This window comes from Capra hircus, chromosome 13, assembly GCF_001704415.2.
Source record: "Capra hircus breed San Clemente chromosome 13, ASM170441v1, whole genome shotgun sequence".
Lineage (NCBI taxonomy): Eukaryota > Metazoa > Chordata > Mammalia > Artiodactyla > Bovidae > Capra > Capra hircus.
This window is the reverse complement of record NC_030820.1, coordinates 60,796,444-60,824,128: the sequence shown is the minus strand read 5'-3', so window position 1 is coordinate 60,824,128 and position 27,685 is coordinate 60,796,444. Positions and strand designations below refer to the sequence as shown.

The following is a 27,685-nucleotide window of genomic DNA, read 5'->3' as shown; positions in this document are numbered from 1 at the left end:
GGTAGAGTAAAATCCAAAATGAGAGCCTGCAGCCACGAGTCAGCACTGCCTGCTTGTCTCTACTCTGGTTCTCTGGGCAGTTCCTGGAGCTGTCAGCTCCCAGGGAGGGTTGTTTAAACTTTTCTTTCTAGGATGCTAGGGAATGGGGCAGCCAGATGGACCATTCTAGGACATCAGGGAGTAAGGTAACTTGCCAAGGCTCACCCTCATGTCCCCTCTCTGAGCGCACTTGTTTCTTCCTCTGTAAGATGGATCGATAACACCTCTGTTGTCAGGATGTTGCCAGCAGGTGGGAGTCAAAGTGAAACAGTCCAGAGTGAAAACTCCTGGCACAGACAACCCAGGAGAAGCAATCAATCAGATCTGGGTCCACACCCTCAATGCGCCCACCTCACAGAGGGCCATGGAATTTGATCTCTGAAAACAGCTGGACAGAGGACAAGGAGGATGACAGAACCCACCAGAAAGAGTCTGAGTCAACCTTGGGCTTCCCCCAACTCCCACCACCTTGAGGCCTGGCTCCTGAGGCATCTCAGGGATCAAGGAAGTAGAAGTGAGAGAGAAGGGAAAGCACTCTTTGTATGTAGATGGGGAGGAGGTATACACCATCCTGGGCTGGAGGGGGGCTGCGGGGCGGAGCTGAGGTGATGCGTTACGGGGGTGCCGTGTGCTTGTGTGTGTGTGTACGTGTGTGTGCAGTCCTGTCTTCTCTGCCTTTGGAGCTACTCTGCACACCCTGAGTGTGGCCCTCTTCCAGCACCTTCAGCAAGTTCACTGTCAACCCGTCACTATCTGATGGGACACAGGAATCTAGGACCTTGTGAGACTAGCTGCCACTCTGGGCCTCGCTTCCCATCTTTAACCCAAGGGAGGCTGAACTATGAAGGGCTAATTTGCCCCTCTAATTTGCATAGTCTAGATTCTTACATCCACCTCGTCCCAGCCCAGGTCTGCATGTGTCCTTAGTATTGCCTGTTGAGCCCTTGCAGTGAACGTGCGTTAGTAGGCGTGAGCGAGGAGGTTTTGAAGGGAGGGGTTCCAAGCTTCAGCTAGAGGCTCTGGCCCCTCACCCCACAAAACTGCCTTCATCTTGGCTCCCATACCCCCCACACTATCCAGGACTGGCTGTCCCAGGTGGAGAGAAAGGACACTAGATTAGTGGTCACAAGGATGCCCTGGGGTGTTTGGGCCATGGGAATGAACCATACGTCCTCGAGGGTTGTCAGATCTGAGGCAAAACAAGTCAGTTTTACAGCTGCCGCTCCAGGGAGCTTCATCTGCAAGGTGGCTAAAAGCCAAGATTCGTGTCATGTCCTCATAGCTAATTTTTCCCAGCTGGAAACCAGCTGGCAAATTGAAATGTCTCAGAGGTTCTGAGGACAGTTTCTTCTTGGGGAGATGGCTATGGACCAAGGTTCATAGGGGCATAGAACTTATATAAACCTTAGAAGTCTAGAACTGGGGTACCCATTCCTAGAATATTCCACTCACACAGGGGTCTGGAGCCCCCACTCCCCTAGAGTCCCTGCTGCTGAGCGGGGGACGGGTACCAGTGTCTCCACCCTTTATAACAGAATACAGGTCAGAGTGACTCCCTAGGATATTTTATCAGCTACATGTCCTAGAACTTAGTCCAGAACTAAGAATGTCTCTCTAGAAGTTCCTCTGTTGAACGTGCCAGCACCTCATCTACAATTGAACCTGAACAGAGTATCTTCCCAGGAAGTTTATCTGTTGTGTTCAAAACCTTTATCTAGACGAAATGTTCCAGAGGTTCACCTAGAATAAAGAATGGCGCCTTGAAACATTTCACCTGAGGTATCTGGAGCCTCATCTGTAACAGCGCCCACAACAAAGGGGGTCTCCTGAGGAACATTCTCTACACTCCAGGTCAAGTTCCTCTCCCCCACATCCGCCACCCCTTCATGCTTCTGCCAGTCTGGACCCCTCAGATGTCTCAGGGTTCTTCCTCCTATCCACCTCCAGCACTGTCAGCCCAGCCCACCCCAACTTCCCACCCCACCCCAACTCCCTCCTTTAATTCCCCTTTTTCCCAGGCTCCAGGCTGACCCCCAAGGGCTATACCAACCTCGTTCACCAGACGCTCCCACCTCACCCCACATTTTCAGTGGCCTCTTCCATCCTTCTCAGAGGCAGCCCACCCCCACACCCCCTGAAGAGTGCAGGGCCTAGGTCGTGAACTCCCTCCTCTGCCAGACCTGCCAGGGCTGCCAGCTGGGCAACTCCAGGCAGGGACAGGGTGTGGGGCCCCTGGCACCGGCCGTGATACAGAGGCCTCCATGAAAGTGGGGCAGCTCACGAGGAGCGTAGCACCAGTTGGTTCCCTGGGCCCTGGTTCCAAAGAGTTTAGGAAATGGGCCGCAGGGTTGAAAACAGGACTGAGGGCTGGGGCTCCACAAGGCTGTCCCCTCCCAAGAAAGAACCCAGTGATGGGGGCCACTCTACCCTTGGACCAACAGATCCCCTCGCCCTCAGCTGGCGGCCCTCAATTCTGGGCTCAACACTGTGGTCGATGTGGGATCAGCCAAAGCTCATCCCTTTTCATGGGAAACTCTGGCCTACACCGTGCTCTCATACTCCAGCAGCTCCCGGGAGGCCCCGACGCTCCGGTACTGCAGGCGGGGTGTTGTGGGTGAGGAGTACTCCAGGGCCAGGATGGTCTTCCGGAGCCGGCGGTCAATGAAATGAGCATCCCAGGCGGGGTACTTCTTCCGGGGCAGGTCAATCCGAATGACAGGCCCCTCTGTCCGCAAGGTGCGGGGCACAGGTGTGGGAGGCAAGCCAGGCCGCACCTGGAAGACAGGTGGCGTGGGGGTCCCCGCACGCTCGCCTCCCACAGAGGCCCCATCCCGCTCAGGGCCTGTAGTCCTGGGCAGGGACCTTGGAGGACTTGTGACAGCGTCGGCTGGTGGGCCACAGGGCCCTGGGGCCTTAGGGAAGATGCAGCCGGGGGCCTGGGGGCTCAGCATGGGCCCGTTGGGGTGCAGGAGGCAATAGTAGACACACATGAAGAATACACCCAGTGCGAAGCTGGAAGCCACCACACAGACCAGAATGAGCGAGTGGAAGTCGGTGGAGAAGTTGCGGCTGGAGTACCAGAAGCCGGTGAGCGCGGCGTTCTCCAGCAGAACTATGCAGTAGTAGAGGGTCACGCGGTGGCGGCTGCGGCCCTCCTTGACGTTGAACCAGCAGAAGATGTAGATGATGCCCACCACCATGTTGTAGATGATCTCTTCCCACTTGGACATGCAGAAGTCCGTCTCACCCTGGATGACCCAGAAGGTCATGACGCACCAGTGGGCCACGATGAAAATGCCAAAGTAGAGCTTGTAGACACTGGCGAAAAGCGCGAAGGCCAGACTGCGGGCCGCGATGGCGAACAGGTGCCAGAGCACCTGGGCCACGGCGCCCTTGTAGGACAGCGGCCGCTTGTCGTCCCGTGAGTCTCGCAGCACCTTCTGGTAGGAGGCCAGTGTCCAGGCCAGGGACACGAGCGAGGCGGAGATGGAGAGGGCTGTAGAGAGAGGGTGGGGGGGGGGGCTGGGTTAGGGATGGGTCTGGGGAAAGGGGGAGGGGTCTGGGTCAGGAGCAGGGTTCTGAGGAGGTGTCGGGGGCAGGGGCTCTAAATCAAGAGGGGTGTGGGGAGGGTCTGGGTAGGTGGTCTTCCAGAACATGGATGTAGGGCTGAGAGTGGTGGGGGTAGGAGCTTCCACAGGGGTGGGGACACCAAGGGAGAGGGGAGGTGGGTGATTTTGATCTCTATAAGGGCCAGGTGCGGGTCTCTAGTAGGGAGCTGTTAGGGTGCAGGGGTCTTGGTGGGGGGTGGGAAAATAGGGTCCAGGACTCTGGGAGTGAAAAGGAGGTGAAGAGGCAGGGTCATGATTAGGGAATGGAGAGCCAGAGGGGACTGTTAGAAGCTATAGGCCACCAGGATGAGGCTGGGGCGTGGAAAGGAATATCCAAGCTGAGCACAGCTGAGGGCATGGGAAGAAAATGCCAAGTGGGAGGTTTCCATGGGGGCCCGGGACCCTGGGCAAGGGATGGCCCGGGACCCTGAGAGATGGTGATAGAGTCTTTTGAAACACTGAGGGTGTGTCAGACAAAGTCTGGGTGGGAGCCCCAGGGAGACAGGGAATGTGGTTTTTTCCTCTGACACAGGTGACGCAGTGGTAATGAATCCGCCTGCCAACTCAGGAGACTTGGGAGATGCCAGCTCAATCCCTGGGTTGGGAAGATCTCCTGGAGAAGGAAATGGTAGCCCATTCCGGTATTCTCGCCTGAAAATTCCATGGACAGAGGAGCCTGACGGGCTACAGTCCATGAAGTCTCACAGGGTCAGACACGACTGAGTGAGCACAGCACAGCAAGGTGGCTGTGTGGGGTGACTACCTGGGGACCAGGACAAAACCTGGGAGGAGTCTCCAAGGGGGCTGAAGAGCAGCCAGGGATGGGATGGAAGGGCTCTCTGGAAACGGGTGGTGACTGAGAGGGTCTGAAGCAGAGCGGTCCCCAGGAGATGCAGGCTGGGATGGGGACAGTCTAGGGAAAGAAATGGACAGGGAACTTCCCTGAGAGCCTGCAGTGTGGTGATGGGGTCAAGGGCCTCTCTGGATTTGGCAGAAGTGGAGTCTCGTCTGCCCTGGCAATGGGGAAGGGAGGGCGAGAGGGGGCCTGAGAGGAGGCAAGGAGGTGAAGTGGGGGGGCGTAGGTGTCGCCTAACATTGAGAGTAAGTGGGCCATTGGCGGGGACGTGGGGGGTCTCTAGAGGCCTGGAAGATGGGGAGAGGAGAAGGGGCAGGGCCTCTAAAACCCGGACAGTGAGTGGGCCAAGGGTGCGGGAGTGGACAGGGCCTCCCCAAGGGGCCTTAAGCCCGGGAGAGGACCAGTGACGCCGCCGTCCTCTGAATCCTGGAGACAGGTGAGCCCCCGGGGGCGGGGCTTTGGGGGCGTTCGGGGGCGGGGCTTTGGGGGCGCACAGGCGCGGGGCGGGGCTCACCGGGCAGCAGTTTGGGCGCTCCGCCTTCGTGCACCACCAGGCTGAGCTGCAGCACGAGCTGCGGCGCGCTGCGCAGGAAGGTCTCCAGCAGGCGCAGCATGCTCACGTCGGCGCTCTCGAACAGCATCCGCCAGTAGAAGTGGCGCCGCAGCCGCTCCCCGCGCCAGCGGCTCTGCAGCCCCAGGTACATAGTGCGCAGGTACCTGCGGGAGGACGAGGTGCTTAGGACCTTGGGCTCGCGCACGCTCGGCCCCCTCGCCCTCTCCCAACCAGCCCCTCGCCCTCGTCAGCAAGTGCAAAGGGCCGGGGCGTAGTGTAGCCCTGGGCAAGTCACTTACTGTTCTCAGCTTGCTTCCTAGGCTGTGAAACGGACATAGCAAAAGGATCACCAAACAGAGCTGTTCCCAGTGGGTTCACTATCTTGAAGCACCGGCACACAGCAAGCCTTTCATACAGCATTATCAGCATCACAATATTGCTGTGATGAGTTAGGTCCTGCTTTCTTTGCAGGATTCCTGACACTGTACCCTGAGTTTACACTAGCTCTATTATTGTCCCCATTTTATAGATGAGGAAACGAGGTCCTGAGAGTTATGTCCCTTGTCCAAGGTCACACAACTAGGAAGTAGTGGAACCAGGATTCAAATCCAGCCATTAGACAACACTGCCTCTCACTGTAAGCCCTAAAGAGTTGCCCACATACAGGTTCAGGCACCGTTCGGGTACCAGCCTTCAGTTCTGTTGCCAGCTTCCTGGCCTTTCCCCCAACCTCACCTCTGAGTACCCAGTTCTCCCCATAGGGAAGCTGCTCAGAGATCCCCTGGCATTGGAAACTTGGCTGCTTCCTCTGGTGCCAACTGCTCACAACAAACTTGACAGCTCCACCTGCTTTGCACTCATCACAGATGCTCACGATGCTCACGCTCATCTTCATGGAACACCTTGCCTTGCCCTTCAATCCCCACCCTAGCCCTAAACCTAGACAAGTCTTGCTTTTCATCCAAGGCTAAGCTATTAGACATGACTTCTTTCAGGCAGCCTCTGCTGACCACCCTGCTCTGAGGTGAGGGGCTTTCTCTAGCATCCCTCCAAGCACTGCACTTGTCATGGGGAGTTATAACTGCCTGGTTATGCATCCATCTGCCCCAGACTGAACTCCATAAGGATGACCGGTTGGCTTGCTAACTGCTACACCCTCAGTTCTTTGCACATGGTAGGTGCCAATCCATGTTGGCTGTAGGATTGCAAATTTGTTTAAATGAATGGAACTCTGGTGACCCTGTAGAAGGTATGGAAGGGAGCCTGAAGACTTGACTTCAATTCCTGACTTTGTTTCTAATTTGCTGGGTGAGTTTGAAGAAGACCTTCTCTGAATCCTAGCTGATCCCACCTAAAGTGGCTGTGACGATTAAATGGATGAGAGACTTTGCAACTATAAAGTGCAGTGCCCATTAGGGTGGCAAAGGACCTGTCCACCAGATCCCGGCCCTGGTTCCTTGCCCAGCAGCTTCACTCCTGGCAAACTCAACTCCCAAATTCTGAAGCACAGGACAGGTGTGCCCTCTGCTGAAATCAGAGATGGCTCCCCTAGGAGTCATATTCCCCCAGATCAGGGGAGAAAGTCCCACCAGATTCGATGGCCATATCACCTGAATCTAGAATCAGGGAGCCAGGGATCTGGGGGTCTATTCCCACGTGTGAAGTGCTGGCATTTCCAGGATATTCTGTAGTCAACTATGTGTCACCAGCCCAAGGGAGGAAGCACAGTGCTCCCTGGAATTTGTGCTCAGCTAAAACCCAGAGTTTCCCCAAATGAGTATCCTGGTCTGAGCAATGGTGTGGCCCTCTCTGAGGCTCAGCATTGCCATCTGCCGACAAGAGGGATGGCGTTGATGACGCTGAAGATCCTTTCAGAGCTAATGTTCTGGGACCCAAAGTGTCCCCCCAAGACATGGCCAGAAACACCCATATACGGCTCTCCTTCCGATCCCTTGGTCTTCCCAGGACCAATGGGTGGGGTAGACGTGCCTGCAGTGTGACACGCTATGGGATGGCAGTGAGGAGAGGGAAGAGGCTGTTCCCTCAGAATCTGACTCAAGAACTGCAAAGGCCCCGCAGTCTAACTCTCCCGTCCAGCACTGGAGTCCCTCTGGCAGTTCCCAGCCTATGCATTTACCCCTTTGCTCACATACTTCTCAGAACAGGTATACTCTACCTGCTGAGGCAGAGCCCTCAGTTCTGAGCAGCTCAAGAGCCAAACTGAGTTTCTTCTGATTGAGCAGAAATTTGCCTCCCTCTGATTACTATTCTTTGGACCCCTGCCTACCACCACCCGCCCCCCGCAAGGATCTCTGCAACTAGAATATTCACTTACATAACAAGGGTATCTTGACCTCTTGCTGTGTGCTAGGCCCTGTGCCCTTAAGTATCTCATAGTCACATGAGAGAGAGAGATAAGCTAAGAGTTGAAATAGAGGCTCTAAGATGCTGTGGAACTCAGGAGATGGATAACTTTAGCTGGGGAAGGGGGTCAGGAAAGATGTCTTGGAGGAAGAAACATTTGATCTGTTTTAAAGCAAGCATGGGAAGGCATACAGGAAGCACAGAAGGGCATTCCATGTGGAAGAACCAACTGAAGTGAAGGTATAGAGGCACAAGAGAACATGGCTTTTTAGGGGAATGGCCAGTGTTTTGCCAGGCCTGGAAGTAAGGGTTTTCCTGGGCCTTTGGAAGACTAGAATTATGAAGGGCATCGAATTTTTGGAATGAAGAGCTCATATTTCATTCTAAATCTGAATTTAGTCCCAGAATCAAGGGTGATATGATCAGCTCGGTGGCTTAGAAAGCTCACTCTGGAAGGTTGGCTTGGAGGAAGGCCAGGTGAGGCTGGGGTTTGGTCCAGGCATGAGATGACAGGGCTGAGTTAAGGCAGGGCACAGACGAAGGGGCTGAGCACAGAGCTGGAGATGCCAGAAGTGGGGGCAACTAAGAGAGAGGCCAAGATGACCCCCAGAGCTTCTGAGGCCCCCCAGTGCACACCAGGTGTCCCAGCCTCTGTCTCCCTGCTCCCTGTTCCCTCTCCCAGTCCTGTGGTTCTGGCTTTGGACAGGAAGGAGAGACCAGCTGGTCCAATGTGAAGGGGCCTGGGGAGTTGGGGGAGGGCAACACCCTGGAAGTTTCCCTCAGGCTGGAAGACCATCTGTTTCCTGGCCTAGGTCAGCATGAGGGAGGCCCCGGCCCGGCCAGCATCCGTCACCAACTGACAGGCTGCCTGCCCAATTCCCCGCCCACTCCTGCCCCCTCCCGTGCCAGCTCCCAACACCTATGCCCCAGCGAACCGCAGACAAAGGGCTCACCCAGCCCAGGGCCGCTGTGGGCTGGAGCAAGGGAGCAGGAGGGGAAGAGAAAGGCTTCTGAGATCCAAGAACATTGGGTCAGCGGGGAGCATGGAAAGATCATGCTACAGCCTGGGGATAAAAGGGTCTCCGTTTAGCCTCATTCTGCCCCTTTTGGCAACAGGACCAAAAACCGTGGCTGTCCCTTCCAGTCTGCACCGAACACATTGCCAAAGGCCTGCAAGGTTTTCATGGGCCTGGGAAAACGTCTGAAGCCAGGGGGAGAAATTGGCTCTAAAACACAGGGAAAAACTGTAGAATCAAAATTAATAAATGTTTAATTAAATGTCTGCAAAACAGAACATCATATCAGCCAGTCAACTGCAATTTGGCTTTCATCTGATTATATATAATTTACACTTGATGTTTGATATGGCTGCATTTTAATATGCTTGATAGATTGATGTAGGGACCATAAAGGTCTTAAAACAGCCCAGCCCAGGACATGTAACCTAATTTCCCTGGGCCTCACTTTTACCTTCTCTAGAAAGGGGCCAGCACTTGCCCTCCTGTCTACATCATAGCCACTGGGGCAAGGATCAGGAGGCAAGGTGGATATGCTGGGTTTGGGGGTTTGCTCTTGCCCTGAGTGCTGTGTGGCCTTGGATATTCTATCTCTCTAAGCCTCATTTCACCCCTTGTTGTGAACATTTGTAAACTGTAGGGGAATGTGCACATAGAGAGGGGGAGCATATGCTAGGTGGAGGCCTCTGGATCCTCCTGATCACCAAGCAGCCTCTCTTTTCATTGAAATGTGGTTGACATACTAGCAGCCTCCCTTAAAACCTCCTCCAGGAAGCCCACCCAACTCCATTCTATGTGGAAGAAGTTCACCACAAATGGGACTGATGCCATCCACGCAGGACATCCTGTCTCGGGGAAAGGAATCCAGCCTTGGGGCAGTGCCTCTGCTCTCCTTCAAAACATATCCTCAGTCTGTCCATTCGCTGCCACCACCTGGTCCAGGCCATCATTATCCTCTGCTTTCTCAGACCTATATTCACTCCTGCCCCCCACCCCTGCCTCCTGCCCCAACCCTGTTGCCGTAATCCATTATCCACATGGCAACCAATGGAATATTTTAAAAACTAATCATGTCAGATCATGTAATTCCCCATCTCAAACCCTTCCAAGGGCCTCCCTCCCACTTGGAGTAAAATCCAAGCATCTCCCCTTGGCTTGCAGGCCCGAAACCATCTGGTCCTGCCTGTTTCTCTTACCCCATCTCAAACCACTGTTTCATTCATGCCCTAGAGGTTCCTGGAACCCAGCCCAATTTGTTCCTGACTTCCGACCTTTGCACTTGCTGCCTGCTCTGCCTGGAGCCCCCTTTCCCCAGATCCTCCTGTGACTCCCAGGTCTCTTCCTCAGCTCCCAGGTCACCTTCTCAGAGAGGCGCCCCAGGCCACCCATCCCATGTCAGCCCCTCCACTCTTGCTGAATCCCTCTCATCTCTCATGTCACTCTGTCGTTTTCTTCTTAACATACCTTATGAAACAATCTTATTTATTAATTTACTGTGGTTCACTGAGAGTTGGGACCTCATCCGTCTTGGTCCCCACTGTATCCTCAGCATCAGTATGTGTAGTAGGCACTCAATAAATATTTGTTGAATGAATACATGTGCATGAGTGTTTGCAAGCATCTCCCTCCTGACCTTGGCAGCCCTGGGGCCTCTTTTCCTGAGTCTGCATAGAGCTGGAATATCTGTCTTTCCTCTTCCGGGAAGCCTTCCCTGATGTTCCTTGCTAATTCTGACATCCCCTCTTCCCCACAGCCTTAAACTGCCTGAGGCTGGTGTGCGCGGAACCTAACAGACAGTTTCTACCACCCCCATTTTACCGGTGAGGAAACAGGTGCTCAGAAGTCTTATTTTAGATCTAATTTGCTGACTCCCAGTCTTGGGCTCAGAGAAGAAGACTGTCTGGGAGGAAATTGGAACAGTAAGTGTTTATAGTTAAGACTGGGGTTGGGAGCAAAACAAGCAAGCCTGGAGAAAAGAGAAATCAGCAGTGGAAGTGTGACGTCCCTCCACTCAAGGATCCAAAAGGCTGTCCCCCACCACAAGCAGGCAGCTGGGCAGGAGATGGACAGAGCTCATTCCCTTCTCCCCAGGCCCAGCATCCCGCAGCACTGAGGGCTCCTCTCTAAGAGGCAGAAGGGAGGAGGATGAGGGATCCCACATCCCCGAGTAGCCCGGAAGCTTCTGGGCCCGGTGTCAGGGTCACCCTGTCTGTCTCCTGCGCTCCTGGGTTACCCCGAGTCTCTGGCACTAGTCAGGGTTGCTGGCATTGGCCTCAGTCTCCGTGCAGATGGTCAGCCTGGACCCGTCTCTCTGTGGTCCTCAGTCCCACTTCTTTGTGGGTCATTGTCTCCATCTCTGGCTCAGATCAGCCTGTTGTGTCTGTCCTGTGAATGCAGGGTCAACCTGTTTATGTGTCTGTTCTTGCATTACTGTCAATCCATCTTACTTGTCTGTCAGCCAGGGTCACCTGTCCTTGGACTGTAGGTCACGTAGTCTTTCAGATGCCATGTCCATCTACTAGCCAGCTTGGCCCTGGGGTCCTCAGTCAGCCTGTCTGTCTCTCTGTCCCTTGGATGTCAGGATAGATTGTCTGTCCCCTGGATACCAGGTCTGCTCTTTGTCTGTCCTTCTGGCTGTTTCGGGGCTACTGCCTGTTGGTCCGTCTGTCTTTCGGTCTCTCCATGGCTTGGTCCATCTGCTGGTCTGTTGCTCAGCTCGTGGCTCCCGTGACTGCCAGTTTTCCGGCCGCCCTCCCCTGCCTGCTCCCCCTCTCCCGATTCCAGGGCTCTCTCTGTCTGTCTGCGTCTCTCACATCCTCGGCGCCTCCATCTGTCGATCTCGGCGTTTCCGAGTGTGTGTTCTCGTCCCTCTCCACGCCCCCTCACAGCTCTGGGCCAAAAAACACAGCAGCTTCCAGCGGCTCCCCCGCGCCTGCTCCATCCAGGAACAGCCCTGCAGCACAGCCGGCTCTCTGGTCTTCAGTGTGGGTCCGGCTTGCAGGCTCCAGAGGGCGACCAGGCAAGGCTGATGGGAAGGAACGGGAGCATTGGACCAACTGAGCCCACTGCCGCTCTGGCAGTCTGTGTGGGGATAGTGTGCAGGCATTAATAACAATAATAGCTCACACTTATTGAGCACCAACTGTATGACAGGCTGTGCTTTTTATACAGTATCCATTCCTCACAGCAAATCTTTGGAGTGGACGCTATTACTATCCTTATTTGATAGTATCCCTATTACTATCCTTATGAAAAAGCTGAGACCCAGAAAGGGATGGCAACTTGTATAAAATCACACAGCAAGTTCGCGCCAGACCTAGGGCTCAGACTTGGCTCTCCATGGGCCCCTACTCCAGGGAAGATGCTTTGGTTGCCTGGAGGGTGTGCAGAGTGCTGTCCGGGAGGACCCATGTCGGACGGGGCTGGACCTAAAAGCTTTGTCTGGAATTAGGTGGGTTTAGAGAAACCTGAGGGGGAAGAAACAATTTTGGTTGGAGAGTCAGGAGACCCAGGCTCAAGGCTGGGTCTTTCTGGGAAAGTCCAGCCCCTCTGTGGGCTTTCGTCTTCCTATAAAATAGGTCCCAGTAACCTGATTCTTGTTTGCCCCAGGGAGTTTTCATTAGGCCCGCCTCCCCACCAATCTAGTTCTGACAACATTAAGACCCTTCTGCTGTGTCCTGAACCCAGGCATTTCTCTCCATTTCTGTGTTATTTCTCTGGTCCAAGCCACCCAACGCCAAGCAGCGGTAGCCTCTGTCCACCTTGATCTCCTTCCCTCCATCCTTGCCCTCTTACACCATATACTTCACACAGCAGCCTGAGGGGTTCTGTAAAATCCTCCATCAGGTCATGTCCCTCCCTACTCCCCTTAGAATAAAATCCTCACCATAATCTTTGGGGCCCAGTGTGATCCAGCCCCTGCCCGCCTCTAGGACCTCATCTCCCTCTACCCTCCCCATCTCCCCGGTCACCAGCTACACTGGTCTTGCTTCTTCGTGAACACCCCAAGCTCTTTCCAGCCCCAGGGCCTCTGCTTAAAAAGGGCTTTAACAACACCTGGCAAATTCTCATTCTTTCCATCTCAGCTCAGTGTCACCTCCTCAGAGAGGCCTTCCCAGATCCTCCCTGCCCCGCCTTCCAAAGCACTTCTGCCCCTCTGGCCACTTTCTGATCAAGTTACCCTATTTTCTTAATAATATACATCACAACTGGAGATGATCTAATTTACTTGCTTACATATTTCTTGTCTGTCTCTCCATGAGTGTGGGGACCGTGCTCCTCTTCTCTGCTATGCCACTAGTGCCTGGCACATTGTTAATGTTCAGTATATATTTGTTGAATTCTTGAAGGGGTGAATAAGGAGTATGAATGTATTTTATAAGCCCCCAATTGAAGGCTGTCAAGCGCAGAGGGAAAGAGTCAATCTTGAGAGTCAGGGAGCCCTGGGTTCAGATCCTGATGCCGTCATTTCTTGTCTGTGTAGTTTTGGGCAAGTTGTGTCCCTCTCTGAAGCCCTCCACTCAATGCTCACCTTTTCTGGGTAGCTATGAAATCAGAAAGTGCTGAGACTTCCCTGGTGGCACAGGGGACATGGGTTCGAGCCCTGGTCTGGGAAGATTCCGTATGCCTTGGCGAAATTAAGCGCATGTGCCACAGCTCCTGAAGCCTGCATGCCTAAAGCCTATGCTCTGCAACAAGAGAAGTCGCCACAATGAGAAGCCTGCACATCGCAACCAAGGAGTAGCCCCTGCTTGCCGCAACTAGAGAAAGCCTGCACAAAGCAATGAAGACTCAGGGCAACCAGAAATAAAATAAATAAATAAACATTTAAGAAAAGGAAAGAAAATGGTGATTTGTATAAAATGCCCAGCCCAGTGCGGAGCACTCAACCAATAAGAAGTCTTAAGAAGCTGACACTCAGAGGCTCCAGGAAGAAGAGGAGGTCTTGTAGTTTCTGGTGGAGCTGAAACCTATTCCTTGCTGACTTTCCCTGGTGCTGACTGAATCTGTCCTCAGAACAGAGGGCCAGGGAATTTCCTTCAGGACAAGGTATTCTCCGGGGCGTTTGCCCTCCTCCAGAAAATAACAACCACTCACCGAAGACCTTCTGTAGGTACTTTGCTAACATCCTCAGTGCAGCTTATGACATTTTGTGGGCATGATCCCCATTTTCCAGATGAAGAAACTGAGTCTCAGAAAATAGGAGGTTCACTGACATTTATTCACCCAGCACTTTTCAGTACCTACTGTATGCTAGGAGCTGTACTAAGCACTCTCAGGAGCGAGACAGACCTGATCCATTGGGTGCTGTCTAGTGGGGGACTTGGACGTTAATGAAATTGTCATGTGAACCTGAAACAACAGACATTCTGTGGCTTCTACACATGCTCCAGCCAGCTTCTGTGCTCCAGCGCTGAGGAAGGCAGTGCTATTAGAGAAGGGCCCAGCTGGGGAAGAGTGAGGCAGTCAGGGAAGGCTTTCTGAAGGAGGTGGCTACTGAGCCATGATCTGAAGCAGGCACAGGAGTTAACCAGGTAAAGGGAAGAAAGGGGGTTTCTGGCAGAAGAACAACATGGGCAGAGGTCCTCAGTTGGGAGGGAGAAGTAAGTAGTCAGAATGGCTATAGCTCCCGAAAAGGAAATGAGGAAGCAAGGGATGAGGGGTCCATGGTGAAACATTTAGTTTTTATCTGAAGCCAAAGAGAGGTTTTAAACAAGAGGATGAAGATCACGTGAGAAAGCACGTCTGCATTTTAGAGGGAGCACCTTGGCTGTAGGGAACAGATTGGAGGGAGGCAAAGGTGGAGGGTGGGAGGCCAGGTACCAGGTGAGAGGTGAGGATGGCCCAGACAGAAGGGATGAACCTCAGAGATGTTTAGCAGGCACTTAGAGAAGTGATTTGCCCAGGGTCAATAGCCAGAAGCATCAGAATTGCACCTCAGGTTAGGGATGGACAACTCCCCCATTTCACTGCAGGACACGGATCAAGCAGAGGACCTAGATGTGATCTGTATGTTCCCTGGGAAACATTGGGCCTCCAATTATATAGCTACCTCACCTGCACTGTGGCCAAGTACGCTCTTGGGGGCAATGGCCTTGCAGCTCCCGCCCCATCTGTCCACCCGTCAATGCTGTGTGCTCCTGCAAGGATGCAAAATGGGACCTTCCTGGAGTTGGCAGCCAAATGAGTCATAAATGTCAGTAAAGGATGCGATCTTACACGTTTGGCTCCCGTTTCGTATGGTGCTGGGAGCTAGGCTGTCTCCTTCCTCCTTAGCAGCCCCCTACAGAGACACAGCACTTTTTTTTTTTTTGCTGGGATAAGGCCAAACATCTCCCTGCCACTAATTTTAGGCTCTGGCTGAAAAGCTGAGACCCTCTCTCAACCCACCCACTGAAGTCAGCTCGCAACCAGTGCTTCTCTCGTTGCCTTGCAGAGAAGCAGGTAGCTCTTCTTCAGCAAAGTGTTTGGGACCAGGTTCCTGCCTCATGTCCTTCACTGTTTGAGCACAGCCAGATCTCCTTCCTTCTTGAGGCCTCACTTTCCCCATCTGTGAAATGGGTGCACAGCAGAGACTAAAACCCAGGACTCCATACTCTAACCCAAGGCTCGTTGTTCCCCCTTTTCCTGAAATCCTTGTGCAACATTGGGATGATGTGAGCCTGTGAGGGAGAGGGAGTTAGATCCTGGTCTCCAGGTGACATTTGAAGGTGCTTGAAGATCAAGGCAGGGAAAAAAACACCATTTTGTTTGTCTGTTCTGAGGGATCCTAGATGGTAGAGGGGCTGAGCTGATATTATTAAGGACTCTGGGGAATAATAGAGCAGTGTTCTGACTAAAGAGGCTGCTGTCCCTCAGCTCCAGTTGATTGCTGCCGTGGGAAGGGAGAATGTGAGGCCAGTATGGCTGGAATTTCAGTTTTTCAAGAAAAGCTGGGAATTAGGATACTTATGCAAAAAAAAAAAAACACAAAAAATGAAACAAAATTCAATTTGGAAATGTTGGCAACTAATTTTAAAGCTACCATATGAATTTTAAAGAAATTATTATCTCTTTTTTAGGTATGGTGACAGTATTACATACTTTAGTTAAATTTTAAAAGTCTATTTTTTAGATGTACTGAAATATTTATGGATGCAATGATACCACACACACACACACACACACACACACACACGAAATTTCCATCACTGCAGAAAGTTCTTTTAGATGGTGCTGGCCAGGAGTTGATCATTCTTGGAACAGGCTGGTGGTACATGGAGGAATCATTATCCTGTTCCCTCTGCTTTTATATACTTAAATTATCTCCATAATAAAGCTTCATTAAACAGGAAGGGAAAAAATACCATGTGGGCCAAATGAACACAGTCTTAGGCTGGGCTTGCTGTTGGGCCACTGATTTGCAACCTGTGGTCTGGCAAATAAGTGTCACAAAGCCCTCAAGTCAGATCCACAGACTCAGAACTGTGAGGGGCTGTAGAGATGACTGGTTTATCCTCCAAACTGAAGACAGGAGGCCCTGCTTAGCTCCCCTGCCAAAGTCAGCCACTTTTGTCTGCATCCATGTCTGGTGACGTGGAGTTCACTCCCTTGGGGCAACCCGCTTTCTTAGGGGCAGTTTGATTGTCAAGGTGATCTTCCTTCTTGTCAAACAGCTTCTGCCTCCCTTTAACCTATTGTCACCTATCCTCTGAGTCACAGATAAGTCTCCTTCCTTGAAAGAGAGGTCCGGTGGTGAGAGGTAGTGAGCCTCAGGTCCCTTGATGCCCTTCTCCCAACCCCTGTCTTGTTACTAAGAGTGTAGCATGGGCTGCTACTTAGGCCAATAAAAATTGGTGGTAAATATTTTCTGAGAATATAGTATGTTAAGGCCCATGCATTTATATTATTTCAAGACATCTTTTTTTTTAAATAAGTGAATGTGGTCATTTAAGGTAATGATGGTTCCTTAAAAAAAAAAAACAAAAAAAAAACAACTTTATTTATTTATTTATTTGGATGCACAGCATGTGGGATCTTAGTTCCCTGACCAGGCATCAAACCTGTGTCCTCTGCTTTGGAAGTGTGGAGTCTTAACCACTGGACCACCAGGGAACTCCCTCAAAACATCTTCACAAGAACCTTAAGGGGTGGGTTTTACCATCCCATTTCACAATGCAACTAGAGCTCCAGCTGGTGGGGAAACTTGCCCAAGGTCACCTAGTGAGGAAGCCATGGTGCCATGGGCTGTACCACTGCTCCAATCTCTTAGCTACTTTGTTTTCTTGTCTGAGTCCTGGGAAAACTCATCCAGGATTCCCAAGGCCCCAGCTGAACTTTACAGATGGGGTAGCTAAATCCCAGGCAGTGAAATGTCTTGCTCAAGATTCTGATTTTAGAAACAGACTCACAGAGTTAGAGAATGAACTTTTGGTTACCAGGGGGTAAAGATGAGGGGCGGGATAGATTGGGAGTGTGAAATTAACAGGTACACACTGCTATGTTTAAACGAGATCATCAACAAGGACCTACTGTATAAGTCAGGGATCTCTCCTCAATATTCTGTAATACCCTAAACGGGAAAAGAACTTGAAAAAGAATAGATACATATATATGTATAACTGAATCACTGTGCTATACTCCTGAAACTAACACAACATTGTTAATCAGCTATATTCCAACGGAAAATAAATTTTTAAAAAAGTCATATTTCTAATAGTAACTTTTAGTCAGAGAGGAAGAACCCAGAATATTAAGTGGGGGAAAAGTTCTGATTTTCAAGATTCTATTCAGTTCATGTGAAAATTTATTGAGCACTTACTGCATACAAGGAACTTTACTTCCTCTGTCTCTTAAGTCAGCCGCTCGTGCATCCTCCTGGGAACTCATCCCCAGGGTTGCTCCTACTGTATCTTGTACTAATACATTTGTATTGCCCTGAGCCTGCACTTCTTCACTGACAGTTTGGAGGCTGCAGCTGCAGATGAAGGCCTAAGCAGACCCCAGCATCATGTCTACACAGGGAAGTGCTCCCACATTGCCTTAGCGCTCCCCACTTCAGCCACAGATGCAAACCCTGCTTCAACAGACTTCATTTTCTGAGAATCTCCAGTGCAGGCTCAGTTGTTTCAGTTGTGTCTGACTCTCTGTGGCCCCATGGACCATAGCTCCTGCCAGGCTCCTCTGTCCATGGGATTTTCCCAGTAAGAATACTGGAGTGGGATGCCATGCCCTCTTCCAGGGGATCTTCCTGACCCAGGGATTGAACTCACTTCTCCTGCATTGCAGGAGGATTCTGTACCACTGAGCCACCAGGGAAGCCACAAGAATCTCCTATGGACCTCATCAAAGCTGGCAGGCCACCAACAGTAACAGAGGGTCTGCTTGGAGTCACTCACCATGGGGGACAGAGAGAAGAATGAACGAGGCTTCAACTCCCCAGGGGCTTGTAATCTGGTAAGAAAACCAATCAGGTGGGCAAGGATCACAAGAGAATCTGATCAGGATAGTGGGGCTAAGAGGAATGAGTAATTGTGCCTGGGGGGAAAGTCTAAGAGGAAGAACCCAGAATGTGTTAACAGTAGGTATTTTGTATTAAAATAAAATTAAAAAAATACTTTTCTGACTTTTTCTCTTTCCAAAGCAATAAATGATTATTTGTTTTCTACGAATACACTTAACTAGTCGGAGGCAGTATATTTTGGTAGTTACACATGTGGACTTGGGAGCCCAACTGCGTGGCTTCTCATGCACTGGCTTTGCTACTTATGTATTGAGAGGCTGTTACCTCTCTGTGTCTCAACTTCAACATCTGTAGCAATAAGCCAATAGCTCTAGCTAACACTAATCGAGAACGTATGATGTTTTGAGTACTGTGCAAAGCAAATTCCATATATTAATTCAATAGCCCTCACAAGGGCCATTTGTGGAGGCATGTTATTATTCCACTTCACAGATAAGGAAACAGGCCCAGAGAGGTTAAGTGACTTGCTCAAGGTCACACAGCTCATAAGTGGCAGAGTCAGAGTTTGGGCTCAACAGTCCTTATTCTACATTATCACACTCCCAACCTGACAGGATTGAAGAGGAATGGTCTAATCTAAGTCTCTAAAATTATAGTTATAATTTTTAATAACATCTGATTTTTTACAAACAGATTTTTTTTTACAAATATGTTTTTTAAATGCGTATGGGTAAAATGTATACATGTGTTTCTTGATTAATTAAAAACCAGAGTAAAATCTTCAAGTGATATAAGAAATACCTAGTTAATAAGAGAAAAGTCTCTCCTAACCCCACCTCTCAGCCCCCAGAGATCATGAGCAAGGACAGTCTTCTTTGGACCTCTCATGTGCTGCCTGAAGTTTCAACGAGCGCATACAGCTCCTTTTTAAACAGACAAAATAAGCAAGCAATTGCCATTTTAGATGAAAGAACAAACAGTCTGTCTGATTGAGGGGGTGGGATTTGGGGTCTGAGGGGTAGAAAGTGGCACATGTTGGGTTTGTCCAGGGAAAGCTATTCCGAAGAGGTGGCTTTTTTTTTTTTTTTTTTTTCCGATTGCACTTGCAGAATGCAGAATCTTCATTCCCCAAATAGGGATGGAAACTGTGCCCTCTTCAGTAGAAGTGTAGGGCCCTAACCACTGGACTGTCAGGGAATTTCCCAGAGGTAGCATTTGAGCTTAGCCTTGAAGGGAGTGCAGAGTTTCACTGGGTGGAAGATGCAGGGCGAGGGAGGTGTTGCTGAAGGAAGGAGAGCAGGCAGCTGCTCAAGGCACGAAGGAAAAGAGCGTGTGGCTTATGGGGGGGTGGGCATCGGGGATGGGCAGAGCGCTGAGGAGATGAAAGGGCAGGAGGTAAGGGGCTTGACACTAGGCTACTAAGACTCGCTCCACGGACAGAGGGGAGCCAGGGCTGGCCCTCTGGCTACAGAATGGCAGGATCAGCTCTGAGCTTTAGAACTATCATTCTGGCTGCAGGTGGAGGCAGGATGGGGAGGGGTAGGTTGGGGAGAGGAGGGACTGGAGGCTGATAGGATTTCCCAAGGGAAGAATTCCGAGGCCCTTACAAAGGCTGAGTGGTGAATGGAGAGGCCAGAGTAATCCCAACCCATCTTCCTTCCTCTCCCTAGGGACCTTCGCCCCAGCTGCCGGGGTTCAAAGCCATTTCCTGGCAGCCCTCCCTCCTCCCCCAGGGCTTCTCCTGTGTGGTCTTTATAGATCAAACAGGGGACACTGGGCCCAACTGCCGCCGCTGTGTCTGTCAGGGGCTGCTCTAATGGCCTGTTGCTGCCAGCTGGGCAGAGAGGGGAGGACGGTGGGGTGGAGAGCATCCTGGAGAGGGGTCTCCCAGGAGGTGGGTGGTGAGGCTGGACTGCAACAACCCTGCAAGGTCAGAGCAGGGAGGGACCTTGAGGATAGTCACAGTTCAAGGGGTTGTAAAACATGTTTCAGCTGTAGGGCTGTCAGAACAACATCTTAGAAATGCAGTCATCATATCGAGAAAAGAGAAACGAGATGCTCAGACTGAAATGATGGTGAGAGGTGAAACACAGTTTGAAAACCACTGTGGAATCCAACTCCTGACCTGTTTTATAAGTAATAATACAAATAGTAATGGTGACTGAGAATTGAGCATTTCCTGGGTTCCAGGTCCTGTGCTACACATACATTCTTCAGTTCACTACTCCTCCAGATCACACGTGATAGATATTGTTAGGAAGAATGTCCAGTTTGCAGATGAGAAAGTTAAGGCACAGACAAGTTATACCATTTGCCCCAAATCACAGAAAGTTGCAGACACAGGTAATAAGGCTGATTCCAGAGTATGAGTCATTAAATGTTAATTGGCCCCAATGGGGTAACTGACCAAAGAAGAAGAGCTGTCCTGTCTGCTATGCTTGAAACAGGTCCCTCCCTGCTTTGCTACCACCCTGGTCCAGCTCCCATCTTCTCTCACCTGAATCATTAAGCAGCTTCTTTGTGGGTCTCTGGACTTACCTTGGCCTCCCTCCAGTCCATTTTGCATCCAGCCGCCAGAGTGATCGTTGTAAAACCTAAGTCCAGATCCTGTTCTTCCTCTGCTCAAATCCTCCTGGGCTCCCCACTTTGTGCAGAGTGAAAACCCCAAACCTCCCCTTGGCCCTGCGTTGTCCAACCCCAGCCAATCTGTCCACAATCATTTCTTACACTCACCCCTCAGCTCTCTCCTCTGCCCCAGAGACTTCTTCTTGCTCTTCTCCTTTCCTATGCCTGGAACACCCACCCCAAGATGTCCACACAACTCCCCCTCACTCTGTTCAGCCCTCTGCCCACGTGCCCACCCCTCACAGAGACTGCCCTGACCGCCTTATCTTGAAGGACTACACTCTCACCCATTTCACTTTTTCCCTAGGGCTTACCGCTATCTTGACCCATTATATTTTATACTCTGTTATATTTTTATTAAATATTATGTTTATATTAGGTAATTGACTGGAAAAGCTCAGTTTTCATTCCAATCCCAAAGAAAGGCAATGCCAAAGAATGCTCAAACTACTGCAGAATTGCACTCATCTCACATGCTAGTAAAGTAATGCTCAAAATTCTCCAAGCCAGGCTTCAGCAATACGTGAACTGTGCACTTCCAGATGTTCAAGCTGGTTTTAGAAAAGGTAGAGGAACCAGAGATCAAATTGCCAACATCCTCTGGATCATTGAAAAAGCAAGAGAGTTCCAGAAAAATATCTATTTCTGCTTTATTGACTATGCCAAAGCCTTTGACTGTGTGGATCACAATACACTGTGGAAAATTCTGAAAGAGATGGGAATACCAGACCACCTGACCTGCCTCTTGAGAAACCTGTATGCAGGTCAGGAAGCAACAGTTAGAACTGGACATGGAACAACAGACTGGTTCCAAATAGGAAAAAGAGTACATCAAGGCTTTATATTGTCACGCTGCTTATTTAACTTATATGCAGAGTACATCATGAGAAACGCTGGACTGGAAGAAACACAAGCTGGAATCAAGATTGCTGGGAGAAATATCAATAACCTCAGATATGCAGATGACACCACCTTTATGGCAGAAAGTGAAGAAGAATTAAATAGCCTCTTGATGAAAGTGAAAGAGGAGAGTGAAAAAGTTGGCTTAAAGCTCAACATTCAGAAAATGAAGATCATGGCATCTGGTCCCATCACTTCACGGCAAATAGATGGGGAAACAGTGTCAGACTTTATTTTTCTGGGCTCCAAGATCACTGCAGGTGGTGATTGCAGCCATGAAATTAAAAGACACTTACTCCTTGGAAGAAAAGTTATGACCAACCTAGATAGCATATTCAAAAGCAGAGACATTACTTTGCCAACAAAGGTCAGTCTAGTCAAGGCTATGGTTATTTCAGTAGTCATGTATGGATGTGAGAGTTGGACTGTGAAGAAAGCTGAGTGCCAAAGAATTGATGCTTTTGAACTGTGGTGTTGGAGAAGACTTGAGAGTCCCTTGGACTGCAAGGAGATCCAACCAGTCCATTCTGAAGGAGATCAACCCTGGGATTTCTTTGGAAGGAATGATGCTAAAGCTGAAACTCCAGTACTTTGGCCACCTCATGTGAAGAGTTGACTCATTGGAAAAGACTCTGATGCTGGGAGGGATTGGGGGCAGGAGGAGAAGGGGATGACAGAGGATGAGATGGCTGGATGGCATCACTGACTTGATGGACGTGAGTCTGAGTGAACTCCGGGAGATGGTGATGGACAGGGAGGCCTGGCATGCTGCGATTCATGGGGCCGCAAAGAGTCGGACACGACTGAGTGACTGAACTGAACTGAACTGATTAAGTAATTTATATTATATTATGTTTGTTTATTGGTTTATCCTACTAGAGTTTTGAGCTCCAAGAAGGCCAAGACTTTGTCTTGTTCACCACTCTATTTCCAGCACTTAGAGCAGTGCCTGGTAGATAGCTGGTACTCCATGTATTTGTGGAATGAATGATTACAGGTTAAATGCACAGCTGCCATGTCCCTGTGGCTTCAGGGGCCTTCTAGGCCCTCTTACCTTCCTGCCCACTCCCAGAGCACTTACTCAGTGAACAAACCTCTTTCCACAGGGAATAAAGCTCAAGCTGATGGCATGAACCACTGCCAGCGGTTCTGAATACTTAATGATGGGCCGGTTCTTTGCTAAACCCTTGGTGTATTATCTTGTGAGACCTCAAAACAACCCAAGAGGTGACACAATTATGGTCTCGTTTATAAAGGATGAAACTCAGGCACAGAGATTGTGTCTTGTCAGGATCACATATATAATGTGGTACAGTCATGATTTGAATTGAGCACATTTGAATCCAGAGTTCATGCTCTTAACCATTATGTGAAGAATAGAGTTTCCCAGAGGGGAAATGCAGAGCCTCGTTTTCACACCAGGGAGGTCACTAATTCATTTCCAAACTTTTCTTGAGTGCAGAGCTTGTGAGGAGGCAGAGGGAGAAATACTGGGGCCTAAACATAGAGGAGGTGTTAGAGGGAGGGCCTTCAATGTCCAGTTTGCCTCCTTCCTTCTTCTCCCTCCTGTTTGGGGTCCCCAGATCCTGACAGCCTGAGAGGAATCCCATGCCAGATCATCTCCCACTAATTGGCTTAACAAACCATGCTTATCTGGGCAAAGCTGGGGCCCAGTGAGTTTAAGATTAGGGAAAGCAGGATTCATGGCTTACTGCTCTGCTGCCCACGGGGTCAGAGTGGACAGGGTTAGGACTTTAATTGGCTTAACAGTGCTGAGTGGCTTAACAGCTCAGAGGGTTGTGTGGGGTAGGGAGGAATGCTGGGCAGAAAGGGATGAATGCACAGGTTGGTGTCCAACCCACAGCCAGCTTCGTGTCCGACCAGAGGATCTGTGTGTTCTCTCAGGGATCAATCTGTTTCTGTGCTGGGCCATTGCTCTGGAATCTTCTAATGCAGCCAGTGTGATGGTACCGGGGATAGAGCTTGGGCTTGGGAACTGGACAAAGGTAGGTGGACATCTCACCTCTCCCCTACTACCTCGATGGGTAACCTTGGGCAAGTTACTTGACTTCTCCAAGTCTCACTTTCTTGTCTTATAAATGGGTAAATCAACTGCCACCAGAGGGAAGGTTTCAGGGCAAAAAAAGGATCACATTCCTTGAGCACCTCACATGGGGCCTGCTGAGGCATGGAGGGTAAACTGTGTCTGTGAATTCCTTCCTTTCCTCTCACACCTCAGAGCCCTATTTTGCATTTAAAATAATAATACCCATTGTTTGAGAACAGAAAAACAAAGGACTTCAATCAACTGCGAGGAGCTGGCCAGAAGTTACAAGGAGGATGGGGCCCACATTTATTTCATGTAGTTGATATTATTTTTTAAAACCTTAATTAGTAGTTAAATACTGGCAGAATTCAGCTCCCCACCCCCTCAAAAAAAACCCTGATTTCCGATTTCTCAAGAGAAATCAAGACAACACCTGGTCCATGATTTCACATGGGACCATCAGCTGGAGCTGGGCAGTAGCTTCATCTTTTCTAGGCTTGCCTCATACTGTCCCCTTGACTGAAACCCATGTACTGACACAGGTCTATGTTATCTAGCTCCTTAAAGTATTCAAATTTTGATTGAGCATTGTGTCATACAAGCATGAGGAGTTGAAAATTATCTTTAGGTTTCAAAGTAATTTATTTGGATTAATTTATTCAAAATTTCAGGAAGTAAATGACTGACCAATCCCCCAGCTTTGATTCTGCAGGTCACACACACGTCTCCTTCCTCATTACCCCAGGTTTCACCCGTGAGAACATCTGCACCAAGTCCCACTGAACAGTGAAGCTGTTCTTTGTGGGAACCTTTCACATGGTAAGCAAACACATTGTGCCCACATTGCTTAGTTTCTAGGAATACCAACCCTGGTGGCTTCTCATCTGGATTTGCCTCCATTTAGCCATATCCTCAGTCATTTTAGAATCCAAAGCTTTGGGGACAGGGGCCCAGAGGCTTCAGCCCTGATAACTAGACCCAGAGTCAAAATTCCAGAAAAGGGAAGGCTCTTAAGGTCATCAAATCTATTATTCTCATTTTACATACTGGGAAACTGAGGCCCAGAGGTGGGAAGAGCCCTCGCCCAAGGTCACCTAGCAAGCTAGTTACAAACCCGCATAAAGTCTCCTGATCCCCACACTACCCCCAATCCAGCACTTTACTGACAATATGCACTGTCTCCCCATCCTTATCCACATAGTTCAACTCCCTCCCCCTCCTTTCCCATTCTTATCTCAGTCTAGCAGAAGCCCTGAGTTTCTATCATCCTGGAATCTTGGGATCTCAGACTCATAATTCTTTGAGCTTGGGGGGACACTTTAGTGGCAGAATTGCAGGGTAAATAAATTGAACTTGGGTTTTGAAGGCAGAGAGTCTTGAGTCCCAACGCTTTTACTCTCTAGTTGTGTGACCTTGGGCAAGGATGTCCCCTTTCTGAGCCTCCATTCCCTCATCTGTTAAGTAGGAATGATAATACAACCATGTTACAGGATTCCTAGGAGGGATACAGGAGATGAAGCAGGTAAAAAGGCAACCAATAAGCTGGTGCAAAGTGAGTGCTTAATAAAACAATTGTTACAGAACTGTAAATTAGGGGTCTCATGTCCAGATGTGATCAAAGAGAATGGAACTGGACAAACTGAAGCACAAATACCCTGTCTAAATTGTTCCAGGCCTGGAACTGCTCGATGCTTTTTTTTTTCCACGGGAGAGTGAGGACTCTAAATTTTTGAAATACTATACAAGCTAGACAAAACACTACTGTAGCCCAGGTTCAATCCAAGAGCTATTAGTTTGTCATCCCTGCAAAATCACCTCATCCCAACCCCCTCACTTTACAAATAGGGTTGAGTAGAAATTGCTAGCCCTTTTATCTAAGAAACCATGGAGTTCAATGGACTCTCAGCCATCTGCGGCCACTCTCCTGAGACCCCACCCCCAACCCGTTGTCATTTTTTGCTCTGTTTGAGGGAAATTCAGTTTTATGTTCAAGAAAAAAAGTATTCATTCCTTGTAAGTAGATTCTGAGCATAGGGAGAAGGAGGTTTTGAGGTAGCCAGTGAGTCAAGGGGCAGTTGGCCCACTTTAGGCTGAAGGAAAAGGGGGATGAAGCTTTGGCTACCAAGAATAGGAAGTTACCATTTCAGAATCTAAAAATATCTTTCACCATCTGTCCACTCGGGCACAGAATGATAAATGCAGATTAGTTCCTGGATGTAGACATGAATATTTTTATGTGTCAAGCTAATAATAATAACACCACCTTGTGTGGATAGTGTTCCACCCACCTCTTCCCCCAGGGCAAACTAAATGGAATACACAGAACATCTAGGCAAAGCTTAGATGGGGAAACCAAGGCAGAGAGAGATTTGGCAACATAATAAGGGTGACACAGCAAGTGAGCAGCTGGGACAAACCCTGGGAGTCCTGTTTCCAACCCTCAGCCCAGAATTGAATCTACTGAGTTAAGCAGAACATGTTAACAAGTAGCAGAATAAACTTAACAACAGCAATAATCACCCTTTACTCCCAGTAGCATTGACTTTTTCCATGTTTTCCCCACATCTGTGATAATCATGATAATCTATTGTATTCCTAAAACATGTTACAGTCTGCAGGGCTTTTACAAAGAGCTTTCCTCACCTGACCAACCCAAAGAGGTAACAAAGTGTGATGGTAAGTCAATGAGATGAGAAAAAGAGGGAATCTCCCTCATTTCACAGGTAAGGAAACAGGCTTGGAGGGAGGATGGGTTTGCCTAAGTTCAAATAGTAGGCAAGTTCATTCTGTCAGTACACAGTAGAGCCCAACTTACTAGAGAAATACAGACTCAAGGGAAACCCTAGGTTCAGAATTCCCCCTGTCTCCAATTAATTCAGCTCAGCTCAGCAGGCACCCTCAGTCCTGGCAAAGGAAGAAGCCTAGAATTAGGCTGCTGTACAAAGCCTCAGTTTTGTCTTACTGTCCTGAGATGAAAGAACAGCTAGTGGCTATCTAACCTCAGATTTAAGATCCCATATCCCCATGGCCCTGTTTCTTTTGAGGGTAAGGGTAGAGACACTGAAGAAATCTTAGGAAACAGAAAGAGCTAGACACATTCTCAGCTGGGTCCAGCACACCCTTTCCCCAAAGTCCAAAAAGTTTGGGGAGGATATTCATTTAGTTGCCTCAAATTCTGTTTCTCATGGGAGATTGGGAATGGACTGCAATTCCAAACTGAGAATCTTTGAGAGCAGGGAAGGACTTCTGAGATCTTTCCTAAGCCCAGGCTCAGACTCAGCACTCAGGTACACTGGAGTAGGACAGGGCTGGATGGAACCCTGGGGCCCTGTTCCAAGCTTCATATTCATCTCCGTTGGCCCTGGGCCCTCCTCATTCACACACCCCTGATGATCTCTTTCTCTTTCTTCTTGCCCCATTCCCTATCTTTAGTAGCCAGACCAGAGAGGATGGAACTGAAGCTGGTCAGAGTTAGAGGGCAGAGGTCAGTGAAGAGCCGGCAGAGAAGGAATCAGAATTGTAATAGGGTGGGGCGGGGCGGAGGTCAAGACATAAGGGGGCGTGGAGGGTCATACAAGGACTAGGGCGGCGGTCAGCCCCTTACCACCCCCACTCCTCCAACTCGGTTCTCTCCACCTGAGCTTCTCCTACCTCCAGACCTGGCCGAGCTGCAGGAGGTGGACGAGGGTCTGCAGCAGCCAGACGCAGAGGCGGCAGCAACGGCGGCGGTAGGTGCTGGCCGAGGAGGGCGCGGGTCGGGAGCCCAGGTCAGGACTGCCTTCTTTGGTCCGGAAGGCGACGGCGCTGTCCTTGGTGCTGATGACCGGCCCGCCGGCACCGCTGTCCTTGGTGCTGACGGCGGGTCCCGGGGCCCCCGCGGGATCCGTATAGTCGTAGACGAACCAGCGAAAGCTGAGCAGTTGCACGACAAGCGAGGGCAGGAGCACAAACAGCAACGTGAGGCCGAAGTAGGTGTGCTGACCCTCCAGGTAATAGGAGGCCGCCAGCCACAGGTCCGTGGCGCCGTCGGAGAAGAACACGAGCAGCGCGCACAGCACCCAGCAGCAGTCCCGCAGCTCGTAGCGCGGCCCCGGGCCCCCCGCCCCCGTCACCGCGGGCCCCTCGGCTACCTCTGCCGCCTCCCCGCGCCCTCCTGCACTGCCCCGGGCTCCTCCGGCCGCCTCCTCCGGCCCCGGGCCGGCCGCGGCCACCGCTCCATCCGACTTCGCGGCCAT

General features: G+C 50.3%; 1 protein-coding gene across 1 annotated transcript; it reads right to left on the bottom strand.

Moving 5' to 3' along the window:
* XKR7 (XK related 7) lies at nucleotides 2,103-27,685 on the bottom strand. The gene is made up of 3 exons (XM_018056896.1): nucleotides 27,102-27,685; nucleotides 5,018-5,220; nucleotides 2,103-3,535 (listed from the first exon to the last, which is right to left on the bottom strand). Exons 1-3 carry the CDS (start codon nucleotides 27,683-27,685, stop codon nucleotides 2,580-2,582), a joined length of 1,743 nt encoding a protein of 580 aa, XP_017912385.1. The 3' UTR covers nucleotides 2,103-2,579.